At 43.7% G+C, this 13,262-nt stretch overlaps 2 protein-coding genes across 3 annotated transcripts; one reads left to right on the forward strand and one right to left on the reverse strand.

The window, feature by feature from the left end:
• The first annotated feature begins 150 nt into the window (after positions 1–150).
• Positions 151–9,990, forward strand: LOC121543227 (solute carrier family 25 member 40). 2 transcript variants are annotated; one of them, XM_041852975.2, is made up of 9 exons: positions 151–306; positions 420–533; positions 1,046–1,105; positions 1,202–1,308; positions 5,981–6,154; positions 6,721–6,830; positions 7,073–7,154; positions 7,249–7,329; positions 8,615–9,990. In XM_041852975.2, exons 2-9 carry the CDS (start codon positions 508–510, stop codon positions 8,734–8,736), a joined length of 762 nt encoding a protein of 253 aa, XP_041708909.1. In that variant the 5' UTR covers positions 151–306; positions 420–507; the 3' UTR covers positions 8,737–9,990. The 2 variants fall into 2 exon arrangements, with proteins under 2 accessions (XP_041708909.1, XP_045081940.1); XM_045226005.1 differs by lacking the exon at positions 1,046–1,105.
• On the reverse strand, positions 9,976–13,218 carry LOC121543225 (E3 ubiquitin-protein ligase TRIM39). The gene is made up of 6 exons (XM_041852970.2): positions 12,248–13,218; positions 11,893–11,991; positions 11,271–11,501; positions 11,125–11,147; positions 10,906–11,024; positions 9,976–10,745 (listed from the first exon to the last, which is right to left on the reverse strand). The coding sequence occupies exons 1-6, from the start codon at positions 12,647–12,649 to the stop codon at positions 10,177–10,179; spliced, it is 1,443 nt and encodes a 480-aa protein (XP_041708904.1). The 5' UTR covers positions 12,650–13,218; the 3' UTR covers positions 9,976–10,176.
• Between the last annotated feature and the right edge of the window lie 44 nt (positions 13,219–13,262).

A 13,262-nucleotide genomic window follows, 5' to 3' on the forward strand; every position in this document is an offset into this window, starting at 1 on the left:
CGAAGAATCAATTGAGAAAATGGAATTTGTAATATTTCTAGGGATTTCGTTTAGTTAACTAGCTTGTGCAGCTGTAACCACGTACTGGCTCTCCCTGTGCCAAGAATGTGCTCTGCTGAAAGTCAAAACAAGAATATCAGGACATCACATTTAAAATGGGTTTGCTTTGGATTCTGTCGCTGACAAAGAGGACAAACTAATGGAAACCAAGGGCAAGACTACTTGTCCACTGTGGAAGAGTAGCTAGCTAGATAGATAAGTTAGCTTCTAGTTCCTGATATATAGCTAGCAAGAAGCTTCTCTAAGGTAAACATAATTATTACAAATTATCACTGGCCTGAAGTCAACAATCATTTATTACTCAAATAAATCTTCATAACAACAACTGAATCAAATGTTGTTTTGAATGTCTTTCTTAGGCAAGATGAGTGGTCATTCTGGTCAAAGTCCTGTGCCCGTCGACAGCAATGGCATTACTCCATTTCAACAGATGTTGGCTTCCTGCTAATGGGCTCTCCTGACGTCATTGTTCGGTGAGCACTGGGACACGGGAACCCTCACCTACACACACGTACACTGACTATATATATATTATTATTTTTATTTTTTATACTGGAATCGAACCCACAACCCTGGCGTTGCAAATGCCATGCTCTACCAACTGAGCCACCAACTGAGTTACAATGAATGAGATGGTGTAACTCAGTTGGTGGCTCAGTTGGTAGAGCATGGCATTTGCAACGCCAGGGTTGTGGGTTCGATTCCAGTATAAAAAATAAAAATGTATGCACTCACTAACTGTAAGTCGCTCTGGATAAGAGCGTCTGCTAAATGACTAAAATGTAAAATGTAACTATTATAGTTAAATATTTGTCCCCTGTAGCTCAGTTGGTAGAGCATGGCGCTTGCAACGCGAGGGTTGTGGGTTCGTTTCCCACGGGGGGCCAGTATGCACTCACTAACTGTAAGTCGCTCTGGATAAGAGCGTCTGCTAAATTACTAAAATGTAAATATTTAAACTGGTTGTACAACTGTCTTTTTTCAGTCACACCTCTGGATGTTGTCAAGATCAGACTCCAGGCTCAGAAAAGTCCCTTTCCCAAAGGTAATAAGACACAACAATCAATGTAACCTACCATTCCTCTGGCCTCTCTAAACCACAGTGCTCAATCCATTCTGTTTGTCTTCCATTGTTCTCCAGGGAAATGCTTTGTGTATTGCAACGGCCTGATGGACCATACCTGTGTGTGTACGAACGGAAACTCCAAGGCCTGGTACAAGGCCGCCGGCCACTTCAACGGCACTCTGGTAAACACCTCTACCCAACTCCCAACCAACCCCCATGTAGATATGCAAGGATTGGGTTGGTGTGTATCGTGTGCAATATTCCCACGGGGGGCCAGTACAAAAAATAAATAAATATATATATATATATATATATATAAAAGAATAATGTATGCACTCACTAACTGTAAGTCGCTCTGGATAAGAGCGTCTGCTAAATGACTAAAATGTAAATATAAAATGTAATGGTGAAAATTCTGTATAGCCTATCAGAGGGAAACATTGAGATATTACAATATTGCTCATTCCTTACAGATCTGCACAAGTGGCCAAGGGTTAGAAGCTATGGGTGGGGTGGGACTAGGGCTGTTACGGTGACCATATTACCGCCACACCGGCGGTCACGGGTCATGACGGCAGTCAAATTCCACATGACCGTTTAGTCATGGTAATTATGCTTCTCCAAGCTCTGATGCTGCTGATGGTCATTAGTAGCCTACCAAACTTGCTAACTGCCTGGTACTCAGCAATCTAGTGTCCCTCTAATCACTCTGACATCAATGCAAATGAAAACGAAAATCTAATCAAACACTTAATGAGAGCACATGAGCTCATGTTGTGCAACATTTCTATAGGCTATGCAATTTCGTAAGAAAACAGAGTGATGGCCTCTTTTAAAAAGATGAAGATCCCATCAGCTTTCTATGGGCTAGGCCTACTATATTTATTTCTCAACTTTCCTAATATTAAGCACATTGCCTCTCTTTACAACAGGAGTATAGCCTATCTGGCTGGCAGGAAAATAAACCACAGGAATAGCGTCCTCCATTTGCTATTTAAGTGCATAGATGACAAGTATTTGTGCATGATAATGGTGCATTCTAAATCAGAACAAATTTCACACATATATCATTTAGTACATGTAAAGACGAGATTAAATCAAGAATAGTCTGATGGTTGACAATATTAGCCTATCACTTGTGAATGATATAATATCACTTGTGAATGATGCCCAGCTTAAGGCAACAAACAGTGCATGCCTTTTTTTGCGACTTTTTTAAATCATAGTCGCACACCTCATGTAGCCTAGCCCATAGGCCTATATGTTTTGATAAGGTTTGTTTCACAACTAAAGTGGCCAAATAACTTCTTAAAATTAAGCACATTAATCCGCTTTATAACGCTTTACAACGGGTGTAGAGCCTAACTGGCTCAAGTTTGGGGAAGATAATTTTCACCATAAAAATCCACCTTTATAATAAAAGCATCACATGCATAATCGCATTTGCGGTCACTTTTGAGATTGGTGTTTTCCTGCTAATGGAACATTCGCGCTTAAAGCCTACTGCCGTGTGCGCATTGCTGCACTTATAATGTGAAGAAATAGCCTAATAGTTTATAAACATTTTAAGCTAAACGTTCTGATCTGTTGCGTCAGCCTCATTACTTAAACAATTTTTTGGGATGCTAGTGGTTGTATTAATTTGGGATCAATCGCATCCCACAACTGTCCCAGACTAAGTTTGGAATATTTATTTCCTGCACAGAATAGAATAGGTCAACTTTGGGGGTTAGTAGATTGACATAGGCTAGTGCTTTTGCTGTTCGTTAGGCCTACTCATCTTGTTGGCTGATGAAAAGTAAATGTGGACAGTTATTCCAATATCTTCAATATGCCCCTCGGAATTAGATAAGGACGCATGCAGTTGCGTCCCCGATGTGTCTGTCTTCACTTGTAATCTGTGAGAAAGACCCGATCATGTGACTGAGAACCATGTGAGTGAGAGGAGCTTCGGAGTGCGCAGCCGGGAGAAGGGAATTATAATTATTATATTCAGCCCAAGGGCACAACGGCCACTGGCCGCAAAATGCATGGATTTATTTAGGGGGCATTGCCGCCACACAAAGGGGATGCCACTGGGAAATTCGAGGCATTATCAAGTGCTTGTCAAATTGTGAATGAGAGACTGATGAAGTGTGTACAGCCTGCGCAAAAAAACAAAGCAGAGCTCATGCCTTTCATGCAACTTTTTCCTAATCATAATTAGAGTCACTCCATGCAGCCTTAGAATGTATTAAAAATCAAAACATATAGCCCAACGTTTGTTACATAAATAACTCTATAAATGTGTTTACATAAACTTACATAAATGTGTTTATGTTAATTAACGGTTAATTACCGTGAGTTGGCAGTTATTTGCTTCACAATCACCGGATGACAAAATGTCATGACCGCCACAGCCCTAGGTGGGACTTGGCACCAGCCTTAAGTGATGGACCCATCGAAAGCTAACCACAAGCATTATTAACATGTATAAAGGTTCGGACACACCGATAGCATTTGCCTGCCGAGAGTATTTAGCTCCTCTGAACAGAGTGCCGGCTGTAATTTGCGAACCGATTTTACATGTAGAATCACACAAAAATGTTGGCAGTTAGACATCAACAGCGTGCTGAACAAATGGTAGACGAATGGGAGATCCACATTCGGTGCGACCCTTAAGTGTTTATAAACATGTACATCAGTATCATGCATTAGTTCTTTATCTCTGTTTTTTTAACCCTCTCTCTGCAGGATGCCTTTATTAAGATAGTCCGCAGGGAAGGGATCAGGTCATTATGGAGCGGCCTCCTTCCAACCCTGTGAGTCTGAAGTCTGCTGTTTCTCTGCCTCATTACTAATTCACACTGCTTACTCTCCTTCAGCACTGATTTATGATCAGCTGTGTCTTGAGTGGCTGGCCCGCTGTGATTCAGTAGACTCATACTCTATTGATAATTCATTTATTTACATTTACGTTCCCATTAAGTTCTGCTCATTTGTATTGAGCAGTACGGATGGACACTGTGATTTTGTAAACTCAGGGTTTATCGATATTTGATTTGTTAAAGTTTTATTTTAAATATCTCAGGCATGGATTTGTGTCTGAGTGGTGTGGTAACAGCTGATGCTGAGTCATGGGCTGTTGATGATTCATTTGGGAACATTTTATTTGTGCCCATTGCTTGTACCCATCTGATTTGTGTCTGATATGATAAAAGCAGATTTATTTTATTCATTGTTTATGGATATTTCATATATGGATGTTGTTTCCTGTTTGTAATGCCTGATTTTTATGAGTCATGGGTCTTTGACGATTCATGAGGAAACATTAGATTTGCATCTCTGATGTATGTTAATGATTCTTGCAGTATCATGGCGGTTCCGGCGACGGTAATCTACTTCACGTGTTACGACCAACTGCATGCAGACATTGTGTTGTCTATGCATTAGAAAGACCTTAGTAACCCAACTGCTGCTTCCTATCCTAGACTATAGTCATATCATCTATCAAAACACAACCAAGACCGTACTTTGCGAATTAGATGTCATTTATAACTATGTCATTTAGCAGACACTCTTATTACATTTACATTTTAGTCATTTAGCAGACGCTCTTATCCAGAGCGACTTATAGTTAGTGAGTGCATACATGATATTTTTTCATACTGGCCCCCCGTGGGAATCGAACCCACAACCCTGGCGTTGCAAACGCCATGCTCTACCAACTGAGCTACATCCCTGCCGGCCATTCCCTCCCCTACCCTGGACGACCCTGGGCCAATTGTGCGCCGCCCCATGGGTCTCCCGGTCGCGGCCGGCTACGACAGAGCGACTTACAGGAGCAATTAGGGTTAAGTGCCTTGCTCAAGGGCACATCGACAGATTTTTCACCTAATCGGCTCGGGGATTAGAACCAGCGACCTTTCGGTTACTGGCACAACGCTCTTAACCACTAAGCTACCTGCTGCCCCGGCAGATTCATTTTTGGATGCCATTATAAGACATAATTGAACAATGTCTGAATCACTAAATTAGCTGTCACTCCCAAACAGAAGAAAACTGCATTGGTACCAGTTCCTTTTAAAATGTATAAACTAAAATGTCCCTGTATATATTAAGGAACACCTAACTTTACAAAACACACACTGCTCCTTTCGACAACGGCAGCAATTACAAATACCAAGGGGGTTGGAATAAGATCTTTCAGATACAACGGCCCAATTGGAATCATTTACCTATAGAAATCAGGGCATTCTAATAACACAGTGAATTTACGAAAGCCCTTTTTCAAATGATAAGAACAAACTGTTTGTGTTTTTAACTAATAGAAACATCACCATGTGAGGATATTTGTAAATATGTATGTATACAGTATATTGTAGGTACTTAGTTGTATTAGTAGTTGTAGCAGTAGTTTTTATTAGTTATAAGCCTATTAGTAGTTGTACAACAACCTTTTATGCTGTTAATGTAATTGTATTTTATTTTATTATCATTATAATTATTTAATTGTTATTATTATTAGACAGTAGTTGCCATATTGTTCTTCTTACTAAGTACTTTAATTAAATATATATATATATATTGGGACACTCTTGAAACTAGATGGTCAAATAAATGTGGAAACTACAGACACCTTCTTTTGGCCTCCTTTTCATGTGAGAAAGAAATGTATGTGTTTAACTGCTCTGTTTATCTGCTCTTTCTGTCTGTAGTGCTTATACGTGTTTTCTCTCTCTCTCTCTCTCTCTCTCTCTCTCTCTCTCTCTCTCTCTCTCTCTCTCTCTCTCTCTCTCTCTCTCTCTCTCTCTCTCTCTCTCTCTCTCTCTCTCTCTCTCTCTCTCTCTCTCTCTCTCTGTCTCTGTGAGTCAGTGGGCTCTGTGACAGTGATCAGTCCGTTGGAGCTGATCCGTACTAAGATGCAGGCCCAGAGACATTCATACAGGGAGCTGAGTGAGGTTATCCGCTCTGCAGTACGCAACGAGGGCTGGCGGTCTCTCTGGAGGGGCTGGGGACCCACACTGCTTAGAGACGTCCCCTTCTCAGGTAGACACAACACAATGTCTATCTCGCTATCTCTCTCAGGTATACAACACCATCTATGTCTCTCTCTCTCTCTCCTCTCTCTCTCTCTCTCTCTCTCTCTCTCTCTCTCTCTCTCTCTCTCTCTCTCTCTCTCTCTCTCTAGCTTTCTCTCTTTCTTTCTTTCTCTCTCTCTCTCGCTCGCTCTAGCTCTCTCTCTCTCGCTCTCTCTAGCTTTCTCTCTTTCTTTCTTTCTTTCTCTCTCTCGCTCTCTCGCTCTCTCTCTCTAGCTCTTTCTCTCTCTTTCTCTCTCTAGCTCTCTCTCTCTCGCTCTCTCTAGCTTTCTCTCTTTCTCTCTCTCTCTCTCTCTCGCTCTCTTGCTCTCTCTCTCTCGCTCTCTCTCTCTAGCTCTCTCTCTCTCTCTCTCTCTCTCTAGCTCTCTCTCGCTCTCGCTCTCGCTCTCTCTCTCTCTCGCTCTCTCTCTCTCTCCTTGTCTGTAGCTCTGTGTTCTCTCTCCCTCTCCTTCTCTCTAACTGTCTCTTAGTGTCTGTCTGATAACAGGAGTTGCATGTTGTGTGTTTCCTCCTGAGCCATGTACTGGTATAACTATGAGAACGGGAAGGTGTGGCTGTGTAAGCACAACAACATCAGAGAGCCAACGTTTGCCATCACCTTCATATCCGGAGCAGTGTCTGGATCAGTGAGTATTCTAGCTTCCCTCTCAGCTCAACTCAAACGGTTCTGTCTAGTGGAGCACCTAGATATATTGAACATAGAATATCTGATATAGCTTTTTGTACCTTTCTAATGGTATTCAAGCTCTAGAACTCTTCTTCTCTGTTGACATGGTGTTATTCCATCTAATACTGCTGGAGGGCATCATTGTCAAATATAAGTGTGATTTCTAACAATTGTTTTTAATGCTGTCTGGTCTTCCTCCAGATCGCTTCCATAGTAACGCTGCCCTTCGACGTAGTAAAGACCAGGAGGCAGGTGGAGATAGGGGAACTCCAGGCTATGAATTGTGGGTATAGAACTCTAGGCTGCTCACCTGATTCATGGAATCATCCTTGTGATGTGTTGATGTGTAGTGATCCTGTACTCGTGTGTCTCTGCAGTGTCGTCCAAGGCCTCCTCCTCCACTCTCAGTGTGATGACCAAGATTGTGGCTGAGAACGGCGTGGGTGGACTGTTTGTAGGTAGGTCAGTTTACAGGGATAGTTCACCCAAAACACACAGTTACCTCAGGTTAGTCTCCTAACTTATCACCTTCTTTCTATCCTTATCCCCCTCTCCTCCACCCCTCTCTCTTCCCCCTTTCACTCCCTCTCTCCTCCACCCCTCTGTCTCCCCCCTTTCACTCCCTCTCCTCCCCCCCTCTCTCTCCCCCCTTTCACTCCCTCTCTTCTCCACCCCTCTCTCTCCCCCCTTTCACTCCCTCCTTTCACTCCCTCTCCTCCACCCCCTCTCTCTCCCCCTTTCACTCCCTCTCCTCCTCCCCCTCTCTCTCCCCCCTTTCATTCCCTCTCTCATCCACCCCTCTCTATCCTCTCTCTCCTCCACCCCTCTCTCTCCCTGCTTTCACTCCCTCTCTCCTCCACCCCTCTCTCTCCCCCCTTTCACTCCCTCTCTCCTCCACCCCTCTCTCTCCCCTTTCCTCCCTCTCTCCTCCACCCCTCTCTCTCCCCCTTTCACTCCCTCTCTCCTCCACCCCTCTCTCTCCCCCTTTCACTCCCTCTCTCCTCCACCCCTCTCTCTCCCCCCTTTCACTCCCTCTCCTCCACCCCTCTCTCTCCCCCGCTCACTCCCTCTCTCCTCCACCCCTCTCTCTCCCCTTTCCTCCCTCTCTCCTCCCCCTCTCTCTCCCCCTTTCACTCCCTCTCTCTCCCCCCTTTCACTCCCCCTCTCCTCCACCCCTCTCTCCCCCCTTTTCACTCCCTCTCTTCTCCACCCCTCTCTCCCCCCTTTCACTCCCTCCTTTCACTCCCTCTCCTCCACCCCCTCTCTCTCCCGCTTTACTCCCTCTCCTCCTCCCCCTCTCTCTCCCCCCTTTCACTCCCTCTCTCCTCCACCCCTCTCTCTCCCCCCTTTCCTCCCTCTCTCCTCCACCCCTCTCTCTCCCCACTTTCCTCCCTCTCTCTCCCCCCTTTCCCTCCCTCTCTCCTCCACCCCTCTCTCTCCCCGCTTTCACTCCCTCTCCTCCACCCCTCTCTCTCCCCGCTTTCACTCCCTCTCTCCTCCACCCCTCTCTCTCCCCTCTTTCACTCCCTCTCTCCTCCACCCCTCTCTCTCCCCCCTTTCACTCCCTCTCTCCTCCACCCCTCTCTCTCCCCCCTTTCACTCCCTCTCTCCTCCACCCCTCTCTCTCCCCCCTTTCACTCCCTCTCTCCTCCACCCCTCTCTCTCCCCCCTTTCACTCCCTCTCTCCTCCACCCCTCTCTCTCCCCGCTTTCACTCCCTCTCCTACTTCTCTCTCTCTCCCAGGTTTCCTCCCCAGGGTGATCAAGGTGGCCCCAGCCTGTGCCATTATGATCAGCTGTTATGAGTTTGGGAAGGCCTTCTTCCGCAAGCACAACCAGGAGAGGCTGCTGACCAGCAACACCTGACCTGACTAGGGCCTCTCACACACACAGACCACAACCATAGACAATACCAAGAACAGAATCAGCCATCGCCAACAGCAGGTATTGGCTACCTGTACATTTCCCTGGGTTCTTAGAGATGTTCAGGCGTAGCATTGCTTGCCTGTGTCCTCTCAGCTGCTTAGACACTCCAACACCCCCTCACTGTTATAAAGTGTTCAAGTGTGTGATGTCATGTGACTAGCTGGAAGTAGCTAATGTTGGCGTTTAGGACCTAAGAACGCCAGGACGTGATTCTGTTCCAAAGCAGGAAATACTGGCAGACATGAAAACAAAATGGAAGACAAATAGTTGTAGGGATCAATATTATTCATATTTTATCTTATATTTCTCAATCAAGGTACACTGCACTTAACTACCGTACTAATTGTGACAAGAGAAAATAGCAAAAGTGCACAAATTGTGAAAAATAATTTGCGTAATGTTTTTCCTCTGCCCCCATGATGAAATATCAAGTTATGAAGTGCATTTAATACACTGGCCTGTAGGTGGTATCAGAGACTTGTCTGGAACCAGAAACTGGGGGTTCCTATTGGACAAGTAATACCACCTCTGTTTCAAAATGTTTTATCCCATTACGTTAATTGTTGAGGTATGGGGTTGTGTGCACTGTGCCATCCGGGGTCTGACCGTAATAAAAATAATTTGATGGATGTTTATGTTTGTCCTGTTTCACACATATGCATGTGTGAAATGGGTAAATTTGTTTTTTGCATATCCCGACTTCTCCTGAGACAACCTCGGAGAGTGAGTCAGGGACAGTAGAGATGAGTGTCAAAGCTTTGGATGAGGCGGGATAACTTCTGGTTCGTAGTCTCTGTCCCATAGAATCCCCTCTCATTCCCTACCGCTTTCTCTCAGGCTCTATCTCAATTCATAACCCTAACCCGATCACCTCATTCTCAATCGTGTTGGAAGAGAAGGTCCAAGGTCCTTCAGGATAAATGTTATGTTCAGTGCCAGACTGCCAGTTTAAATTATTGTATTACCTGAAATTCAACTCATAACTTCCAACTCTTCCAGAATCCCATTTTCAACCCCCACTCAGCCAGACATGGACTGTGAACTGTGACAAGCTGTACATGTTCTCTAAACATGTATCAATGATAGATATTTATATTGTTTTAATATATTCTACAGTGATCACCTGCAGTGACACGTTTTCTTTCTTTGTACAGAAATACATAGAGAATAAAAGTCACGTTTTGAATTGTTTAATCAATTGTTTTTATTGGATCAGCAAAGTTTTGTGAATGCATTTTGTTCGATCCATTTGTTTTCTTAGGTTAACATATAATAATTCATATGATAATACAATTAATAATTTAATCCTGTCGAACAAATCTAAATCACGGAGGTAGTGGTTCCTTCCACAGTGTCAGTACACAACAACAACTGATCAAGTTAAAAGGAAGAAGAGCTAACGTGGGGAGGTATAACATGCTGTTCCACTGTTACAGAGGCTTTCCCTGGTAAGATCCTAGCAGGGTAGAGATCACTGCCAATATTGATGTATGGAAACACTCTCTCGGTAAAAGTGTGTGTGAACGTGTGTAGGTGTGTGTTATTATCAAGGTCATAAAAGGACAGTGTTTCTCTGTCCCAGTCCAGCTGCACTCTAATCCTCTGGGGTTTCCTTTCCAGTGTTAGGACAGTCTGTGGCCCTTTTGGACAACGTGCACAGTATTTATCATTATAATAACCTACACGCCAGAGTCCAGTCTGTACCACTCCCTTCCTCTGGACAGACATATAGACTACACCTACAAACCATACTGTATTGTCCCCGACGTCTGTGTCCCAACTGTGTGTCCCAGAGTCAAAGCCCTCAGAGCCTAGGACCATGCGATAGTTATCAAACCTCTCTGGGTTGTCAGGAAGCAGCCGTATCCCATCACTGAATCTCATACTGGTCAGATCGTCAGACAGGATGAGACATGGATGGGCAGTGTTAGGGTCCAGAATCACAGGAGCTGAACAGAGAAAAAGAGAGACATTTTTAAAACCAGATAACCACTGTTTGTTTAATTTACTGGGAGATTATTGATATCTTTCTTTGTCTGAAATTGTCTGAATGCAATTTACTATTTTTTGTGAAGATATGAACATTGGTAAGAATAAAATCAGACTCACTGTATTGAACAGACTTCAGCATCTTCTCCAAAACTCTGAACGGCAGGTTGCCCAGGTGCTTTGCCACATCGATCAGCGCTCCTGAAACAAGCTCTGGATCTGGCCTTGTGCACTGGGCTCTAGAAGAACATTCAGGAGTTAGTGATACGGTGGGGTTCAGAACCACAGGGAAGAGCGAGAGAAGAGGCCTGTCACTTAGGGATAGGGACATAACCTTACCTTTTTAACGTGTCTTTGTAGTTCTGCAGGAGAACAAAAGAGCTAATAAATCAATAATAAATGTAATCACTGAAATCAATCATATCAGTTAATCAATATATGTATCCCAAATAAATTCTAGACAACACAGAGATATTGGTCCTTACCTGCAGGAATGAGATGTCATCAGATACCAGGTCCTTCTTTATGGCTCTCATTGTGTCTAAGATGGCTGCCATCTCTCTGTTCATATCGTCAATCCTCTTCTTCATCCTCCGACTCTTCTCCTCCTCTTCCTCCCTTAGGACCACTATCCTGGCTGCCTCTTCATATCGTAGAAACTGGTGAAGTTTTTCAAAGTCCTCCTGAATCTGCTTTTCTGTCTGCTGGGCCTGGCTCTGGAGACAGTTAGTGTTATCATCAGGCATTACACTGTAATTCATATCAATCTGAAAAGCTTTTCAAAACACACAGTACTGTTAAAGAGGCTGTATGGAACTTTAGTTGCTTATTGTTTACACAATATTGGCTTGAGTGTTGCCTGTATGGTTCATATGCACATGATATAACAATCAATTTCTAGACTCATAAAACCACACACTCCTTAGTATAAGGCTTTTGCTCATAGTCATGGGAAGGTGTACCCCTTTCTGTCCAATTAGGTCATTTCTGGGCAATATTTATGTCCATTTATGGGACCCCTTTTGGCTCAAGCCAAATGCTAAAAAAAATCATTCTGATACACTTTTCATATGCATGTTGCATTGTAACATTACAAGGCTGTCTTACCTTAATAAGCTCTGCCGTTTCTTCAAAGCTTTGTTTAACTTCTTTAAATCCCTCCAGCTGCTCCTCTAAGGGCTTCAGGCCAGTCTCTAAGAGCTCCTCCTACAATTCATTTTTCTCATTTACATGTGTCCTCAATGATTGCATACAAAATTGGTTGGATTTATGAGAACGTCACATTTTTCTATCAATCTAAACAAAACAAGGCTTGCTTTCCAAAGAGAACGTCAAGGTTGTACAGGTACGACGGGGTAGCTGGATATGATAAGGAACTCTTCTGCACTAGACATTTGCTAGGAGGGAATGATCCTGTTATAGTGAATGTACTGTATATGTTAGTTGATATTTTGTATCATACCTTGCAATCCAGAGCAGCCTCATCTACTGGGATACACTCATGTGTTTTATGTTTACTTGAACCCTCGCACACCGAACAGATAGGCTCTTCATGCTCCAGACAGAACAGTGTGAGTAGCTTGCTGTGCAGACTGCAGACATGTTTTTTATCTGAAACTTTCTCACCCGGCATACACAGGTTCTTCAGAGCAACGTCGATCGAATCCTTATAGCATTTTATCCTGCACACTGGACATTCCCATGATTCCATCTGTTTCCAGTATGACTCCAGACAGCCTGTACAGCAGATATGGCCACAGGACAGGAGGACAGGATCCTTGAGGGTTTCAGAGCACACAGGACAGGAGAGATCCTTCTCTGGGACAGACGCCTCGGAAGCCATTTTCACACTCTCCAATGGCATTTGGAGTGAGATTACTTTCAATTTCAAGACTTAATCAGCAGCTTTCAAACCACAGTGTTGATGGAATAGTTTTGCAGTTGTAGTTGATTTGAGTCCTGTGTTGCGTCTTGTGTCTTATAAAGCAGATACATCTGGGAGATCTGTGTGTGAAGCCAGTACAATATGTGCATTGCCATGTAAACTGATCTGTGAGACAAGACATGAGAGCTCCTCCTTAAGGAGAGAAATCTATAAGCCATTTTCTAAAAATAAAATATCAGTCTCTGGTTTTCTCAGCTGTTTGTATCAGTCTTGTTTAGTGAGCAGGGATTGAAATATCCGTGTTGCTGGAGCTTCCTCCTGCTCATCAGTAGCTGCTGGAAGTCTTACAGCTGGAGTAAGTTGTGATTTACTGTGCTTAATTTGAGTCATGTAGTGACAGAACAGGTCATTAAAACACCAGTTTAATGTTACTGTCAGGGACTTTATTTTGGACCGGGGCCTGCTGGGTTAAACGTTACACCCCGCTCTAACTCTAGGGGCGTGGTAGGGAAAAGAACATGGAGATCTACATGTGTACATGGGCAATGCACATACTGTACTAAACATACACATTGGTACAGAATACCTGTCT

Source organism: Coregonus clupeaformis, chromosome 17 (assembly GCF_020615455.1).
Source record: "Coregonus clupeaformis isolate EN_2021a chromosome 17, ASM2061545v1, whole genome shotgun sequence".
Lineage (NCBI taxonomy): Eukaryota > Metazoa > Chordata > Actinopteri > Salmoniformes > Salmonidae > Coregonus > Coregonus clupeaformis.

Bases quoted from the DNA above. Each gene is read 5' to 3' on its own strand.
- LOC121543227 (XM_041852975.2), top strand. From the start codon at position 508: ATGGGCTCTCCTGACGTCATTGTTCG. The intron at 1,309-5,980 runs GTAAACACCTCT...TCTGTGAGTCAG, and splicing joins GCCACTTCAACGGCACTCTG to TGGGCTCTGTGACAGTGATC. The intron at 6,155-6,720 runs GTAGACACAACA...TTTCCTCCTGAG, and splicing joins TAGAGACGTCCCCTTCTCAG to CCATGTACTGGTATAACTAT.
- LOC121543225 (XM_041852970.2), bottom strand. From the start codon at position 12,649: ATGCCATTGGAGAGTGTGAAAATGGCTTCCGAGGCGTCTGTCCCAGAG. The intron at 11,148-11,270 runs GTAAGGACCAAT...GTTCTCCTGCAG, and splicing joins ATGACATCTCATTCCTGCAG to AACTACAAAGACACGTTAAA. The intron at 11,025-11,124 runs GTAAGGTTATGT...ATGTTCTTCTAG, and splicing joins TACAAAGACACGTTAAAAAG to AGCCCAGTGCACAAGGCCAG.